This window comes from Solanum lycopersicum, chromosome 10, assembly GCF_036512215.1.
Source record: "Solanum lycopersicum chromosome 10, SLM_r2.1".
Classification (NCBI taxonomy): Eukaryota; Viridiplantae; Streptophyta; class Magnoliopsida; order Solanales; family Solanaceae; genus Solanum; species Solanum lycopersicum.
Window position 1 is genome coordinate 2,055,138 of NC_090809.1, and position 6,609 is coordinate 2,061,746.

A 6,609-nucleotide genomic window follows, 5' to 3' on the forward strand; every position below is an offset into this window, starting at 1 on the left:
TGATTGAAATTTAATCTAGAATTCTAATAAAAATAGAAAATTTATTATGTCACGAAAATGTTGAGATTTAATTTAGAGTTCTAAATTACGAATATTAGAACTAAAGTCAATAAAAAAAATATAAATGGTATCCAAATAATTCAAGATTTGGGTTCTCGTGTCCAAACCTCCGTATTGATACATAAGTCATACGTGAGTGAAATATTCAAGAGTAATGTCGTATTGATACATAAGTCATACGTGAGTGAAATATTCAAGAGTAATGTCGTATTGATACATAAGTCATACGTGAGTGAAATATTCAAGAGTAATGTCATCTACTTAGATCAAAAATCAAAGATCTTGACATATATACAAGATACATAAGTCTTGTAATACATAATCTTAGAAAAATAAGAATCACTTAACGAACTATAAATGAAGCTCCATGGCTTGTATGTATAGACACATAAGTTTAACATACGTTCAAAAATAAGTGGACCTAAGATATACGTAATGAAATGAAGAATGTGGTGACAACCATAATGTGAGACTAATGTATATGATGAGAGCAATCTCAAATGAGCCTAAGTAAAGGTTACCAATACGTACTCACCAATGAGAGTTTAAGATAATGAAGAGATCAGTCTCTATGAATACTCTAATGAAAATATTGAGAGTAAAACACTTAATACAAATGATGAGATGAGAAATCATCTATTGAGCTATGATGTCCTTATACTAGAAGCCAACTTCCATGATGTATGATTGAACGTAATGGAACTTTATACCGAGCACCGATAGGCTAGCTATGAGCGGTGATGCCTTCTTTCGGGAAGGGCGGAGGTTCACGTAACTCTCATGAGATGAGACTGTCCGGCTTGCCGGGTATGGGTCTCCATACATCTCCTAGTCTTTGAACCTATATTGCCACTATAGGGATCTGGCGGGGTTAAATTCCCATATACGCTAGCATGTTATTGAATCGCTTTGGCCGGTGATTCCACCTCTTTTCGGTGTGGGGAAGACACTGGATTTCATGATGCTCACATGATCTATGTCGATTAAAGTTAAAGTTCCCAATGAATGAATGAGGCCAGCCTCAAATGAATCATATAAAGAAATGAATGATACCGAAGGTGTTAGGATAGGATAATCAAGAGGTGAGCTAGATTCAGGTAATGACATTAGGTCATTCCTGATCATTGCACAGCAAACCCGATGAAAGTCTTAAACTACATCCTAGGTATAGCTGGTGTTCGCACTGGCCTATGAATGAATTGAAATGAAATACGAATGAATGAGTGAAACAGACTCTGTGTTTGCTAAAGAAGGCTCCCTAGTTGAGGTCCCATATGTTGAGCCCTCATTTTGGAAAGTCTTAAGGTTAAGTCTATGATAATAAGGTCTCATGGTATATGAATGAATAATATGAAAGAAACTATGTGTTATATGTTATGTGATATGTGAAGATGTTATGTCTTGTGTGCAATACGATGATTATAATGATGCATGTCACTCTCATGGCATAACTTTCCTAATCTCATTTTAGCAAGTCCACTGACTTGACTCCCAAACATCATGTTGTTAGAAAAGAGCTCTTCTTCCTCATGCATGTCCCTGGTGTGTACTTGCATATACCCATACTTAGTACAAGTGTGTACTAATTCCATACGAACATCTACTTTTAGGTGCAGGCACAGGTGGACGCTAGAATTACAGGTTCGTTGTTGCAGCTATCCGGACGTCAGTATTCATCCGGAGTTTGGTAGGTCCTCATGCTTTCGAGGATGCTACTGTTTTACATTCTAGCGTAGTTTTAGAGTTGAGCTAGTGGAGCATGTTCCACTAGCGTTTCTTTCCTGTTTTGGTTCAGACTTTGTATTAGTGCTATTTTGGCCGATATACGATTAATACTTAATGAATTATTTCTTTCAGTTGCTTATCTCTTAAATGTTAGATGGTTGATGATGAACGATTATGAAATGTTAAGAATATTCAGCAAGTATGATTAAAGAATAAAAAAAAAATTCAAATTTTCCGCTAAAATTTATCTATGTAAAGTAAGAATGACGTAAGTAGGCTTGTCTGCGACCTCTGAGAGGTCAACGACGCCGGTCTCGTCTGGGGTCTAGATTCCGGTCATGACAGAGGTAACACCAAACCAACTGGGGGGAAATACGAGGGTGTTCTTAATCAATAACTCCAACGAATCTGGAGTTAGCATAACCGTTTCCGCCACACGACTGCCATTGTTGTAAAGCTTAATCCTAGGTGCTACTTTAATTTTCTCTGCTGTAGCGATCGCTGGACTCTGTTTCACGTCCACCTTCAGTAGAAAAAAAATAAATTAATATGAGTTTTCTTCATTCCCCTGTTGTGCATTGTAAGAAATATAATACTCCAGCTTAGAGTCTAGGTGTTCCCGTCTGCCTGAAAAGCACGACGCGTTGCCTATGATTGTTTACCTCGAGAAAAGTTACTGAAGGATATTCGGCGTTCAAGGTATCCATGATATAGGACATCCACGTGCTTTCTGGGTTGGATAATTCATCAAAATAGACCACAGATGGACCTACAATATTTGTTGAGTTATATAGAAAATGATATAAGGAAGAGGTTAACATACTGACTGATGCAGGAAAGCCTACCAGATGCAATCGCAGCCCGGAACTTGTCAAGATCTGAAACCAACTTCACCATGAAATTACCTTTTCTGCGTGACTTCCTTAATTCAGCTCGGGCATAGGATAAATTTTCAGCAACCACTTTGTTACTTGGAAGTTGCTGCCGCAGAAACTCATAATCGCTCACAGCATCAGCCCATCTTTCCAGCTATAATGCATTGCATACGAACAAATTTATGATTTTTGCAGAAAAAGTAAAAAGAAGCAATTATGATTTAAAGGCATGTCACCTTGATACTTGAGGCAGCTTTTCGATAAAGAGCTTTAGTATATTGTGGCCGGATAACGAGAGCGCGAATGCTATCAGCCCGAGATTCTTCCCACTCTCCAAGCTTAAACCAGCAATTTGCTCTATTGTGGTAGAGAACTGAATTTGAAAAATCAAGAAAGAGCCCTTCCCCATAAACACTACAAGCTTGTCTATATCTTTTAGAATTGAAATGCTCGTTGCCATGAGTACGAGCTTTATCCACCAGCCTCATGTTTTTGAGTTTACCAGTAACTTCAGCACTTTGAATATCAATTTGTGCAGCTCTTTCAATGGCAATAAACGCATCATCAAACCTGCAGATATTCATAGGATCATAATATGGCTGAACCTCTTTTATTTCTATATTACAACTTATGCAATACTGATACTCACTTTCCAAGACAGCTGTCAATCTGAGCTTGGACAAATAATATGTATGCTTCAGAGAGCATTCCAAAAATTTTTGACCGGCATTCTGTGGCAGATAGCTCATACGTCCTAGCTTTACGAATCCACAATTCAGCATCCTTTAATTTGTACAGCTTCAAATGAGCTTCCGCTTGACATGCGAATAGCTGTGATCAATTCAATATCAGCACTTGAATTTTCATTCTCCTATTTGTCACAGAATGTAACCACTAAAGATGCTTTACCTTAGGAGATGCATCAGCTTCAGAAGTAGTTGCTTCCGCAGCTATTATTAACATGGTCACCCAATTTTTAGATCTCCGGGCGTCAGCGCATTTGCTGATGTGTTCCTCCATTGCCTGCAACTTGGCTTGATCTGGTTTCTGACCCTTCCTTGCATTTTCAACCTGTCCTAAACTGCAAGTTTTACAGGAATGAGATTCAGATAAGGAATTGACCCAATGCTGTGGCAAGTTTAGCTATAAACTGTAAAGAAACGAAGAGGTTTGATAATAGAATTGATGGTGGAAGCTACCAACTAAGAGGGGGAGAACAATCGAACTAAAAGAAGAAGAAAACACCGAAACAGAAAATAGTTTATGGCCCGTTGGCACCAATCAACACATGTCCTGCATCGAGTTTGACATATCAATGGTAATATACATACACAAAAAACAACTTTAACATTAGCAAATGACAAGGCCAGCAAAGATAACAATATCTACAGAAAATTCACCACGTTTTTCAATATTCATGATCAACAATAAGCGAACGGGCATGTAGATTTTTACATTACATATTTCTTGCCTAAGTAACAAAGATTTGTTGATAACTGATTCGCAAACACACATATGGTTTGTAACAAGATAATCAATTATTGTATGTCACACATAATTGATTCGCAAACACACACATAGACTCTAAACATTTCAACAATTTATAATCAGTATAAAACATTTACCCCTTGATCTCATTCGCTTGTGTATTCAACTCCTCCGCATTGGTTCTCTGCATTGCACCAAAAGGCATTATGCTTCCATAGCCGTAAATCTCGGGTATCATCTCAATGTCATTGCTTCTCTGCTTCGACATTTTTTTTCAACCTACAATTTCACAAAATTAAAAACTATAAAAATCGCTTTGAAGAAGAAGAACAAGGACGGAGAAAAAAATGGATTCAAACAGAATTTCTCTAAAACCCCATAAAATAATCTCCTCTTCTTCTTCTATACACATACAATTCGACAAGCTAAGATGATTTTTGAACAAATCTATATATATATATATATATATCCCTTTAAAAACAACTTGCAATGTTAGAGAATTCAAAACTGCAAATCAATCATCAACAACAAAATGGAAAAAAAAAATGGCTCTGAAGACGAAAAACTTGGGGCAAAAGAAAGATGGGGATCTCGTGATTTCAACCTGAGGTGATTTTTGAACTGGGTTTTTCTATAATTGAAAAAATTGACTGAAACAACTTACGATTTCAGAGAATTGAAAACTGTAAATGGTGATCTCAAAAACTTCTTGTTATGAAGGAGGAGAATGAGGAACTATTTATATACTACTACATGTATTAAAAGTATTTTTTTTTTAATTATTATGATTTTAATTTTTTTTAAAAACATATTATTTAAAACTAATTATTAATTAAGTTTTAGTCGGTCTCACTGTCTGTGTAAGCTTGTTCATATTTTTTGTTCCGAGTCTGAATAAATGAATAAGAGTCGAGATAAGATGATAGATTTAAAATTTGAATAAAGAATAAAAAGGATTGCGATGAAATCATGGTCAAACAAATATTTCAATATAAAATTTTAAAATCAGTCAAATTTTATGGTCAAATAAATATTTGAAGATAAATTTTCAAAACCTCATCAAATTTCTATTTGATTTTCGTGGTCAAATTGAAATGCAAATAATAAAATTTTAAATCTAATCAAATGTCGTGGTCAACATATTTCTAAAGATAAATTATCAAAATCTGTAATTAAACGCTGACTTAGTTTAAATCATAAATACGAAGAAAATTCAGTAAAACTAAGACAAATAAATTAAAATTAATATATTTTGTGATTAGAGTAAACATCTGAAATTAAATATATATAAAAATAAAAAAGGTTACCGCATGTCACAAATTACACTTCACCATTTTGTTTTGGGCCCACATGGTTATGTGGCATCCACATAGACTTTTATGTTTGGCCCAACCCAACATATTTTGTGTCACAAATAGCAAGAATATTTTTATTTTCTTAAAAAGTAAACAATTATTTTCTTAATTATATGTTACAATAATAATAACACACTTAATGTAGTTCACAAAATGAAGACCCATAATCCCACATAATCAAGTAACCAAGAAGAGGAACCATAAATAATGTCTTGCTTCATATAACATAACATCATGTGTAGTCATCATCATATATATATCAATTTAGACCAATATTATGTTCATCATAAGAACCAACATATATACATTTCATGATATCATAAGTATATAATAACACAAGAACAACATCCTCAAGGCCAACTTGTGCAATGCATAGATAGAGTCTCATACCCCTACCTACACTAAGTAGAACCACTTAAGTCATCCTAGTTAGTGTTCACCTTTATTACTTCATTCATTCATTTTACTTTCAGGAACAATCGCCTTAATCGACAATAGACCATGTGAGCTAAACATGGAATCCGGTGTCATGAAACCCTATACCGAAAGAAGGTGTTCTACTTGCCAAGGTAGAACCAAAACATAAACATAGCATTCTAGGTGGATCCACTAGCTAGTATTCCTATGTGGGCAACATAGTTTAAGAACTAGGAGATATACTAGAGACCCTCTTTATGCACATTTGCATTGTAATATCATTGTGAACCTACCTTTCCACATTTTGGGAAGAGACACCTCTCATATCTAGTTCACTTGGTGCTAAGCTAAGGTCCCTTTTTGAAATGTCTTTAAGCCTTTCTTAATAATCATATCTTAGTATAGGCCATAGGAGACTAATCATGACCCTTGTATATCATGTCATTAGCTCATATAGATATGGCATGAGAATTCCCTTTCATAACAACCCTTCATTTGTGAGATCAACACATCATCTTCATATAGTAGTAAGGCACACAATTATTTATATTCCACCTTGTATAATCATACCCTTAACATGATTACACAATTCACATAGTCAAGACATTTCATCATATTGATCAAATCATCACCATCTTAACCTAATCACATATAATACCTCAATTGAACATCATCATCAAATATAAACC

The 6,609-nt window shown here is 35.0% G+C and overlaps 1 protein-coding gene across 1 annotated transcript; it reads right to left on the minus strand.

Moving 5' to 3' along the window:
- Positions 1–1,967: 1,967 nt before the first annotated feature.
- LOC101265968 (TPR repeat-containing thioredoxin TTL4-like) lies at positions 1,968–4,892 on the minus strand. Its single transcript, XM_004248447.5, has 8 exons — positions 4,813–4,892; positions 4,286–4,427; positions 3,570–3,741; positions 3,310–3,491; positions 2,897–3,230; positions 2,631–2,814; positions 2,448–2,554; positions 1,968–2,308 (listed from the first exon to the last, which is right to left on the minus strand). Exons 2-8 carry the CDS (start codon positions 4,414–4,416, stop codon positions 2,111–2,113), a joined length of 1,308 nt encoding a protein of 435 aa, XP_004248495.1. The 5' UTR covers positions 4,417–4,427; positions 4,813–4,892; the 3' UTR covers positions 1,968–2,110.
- Positions 4,893–6,609: the final 1,717 nt, after the last annotated feature.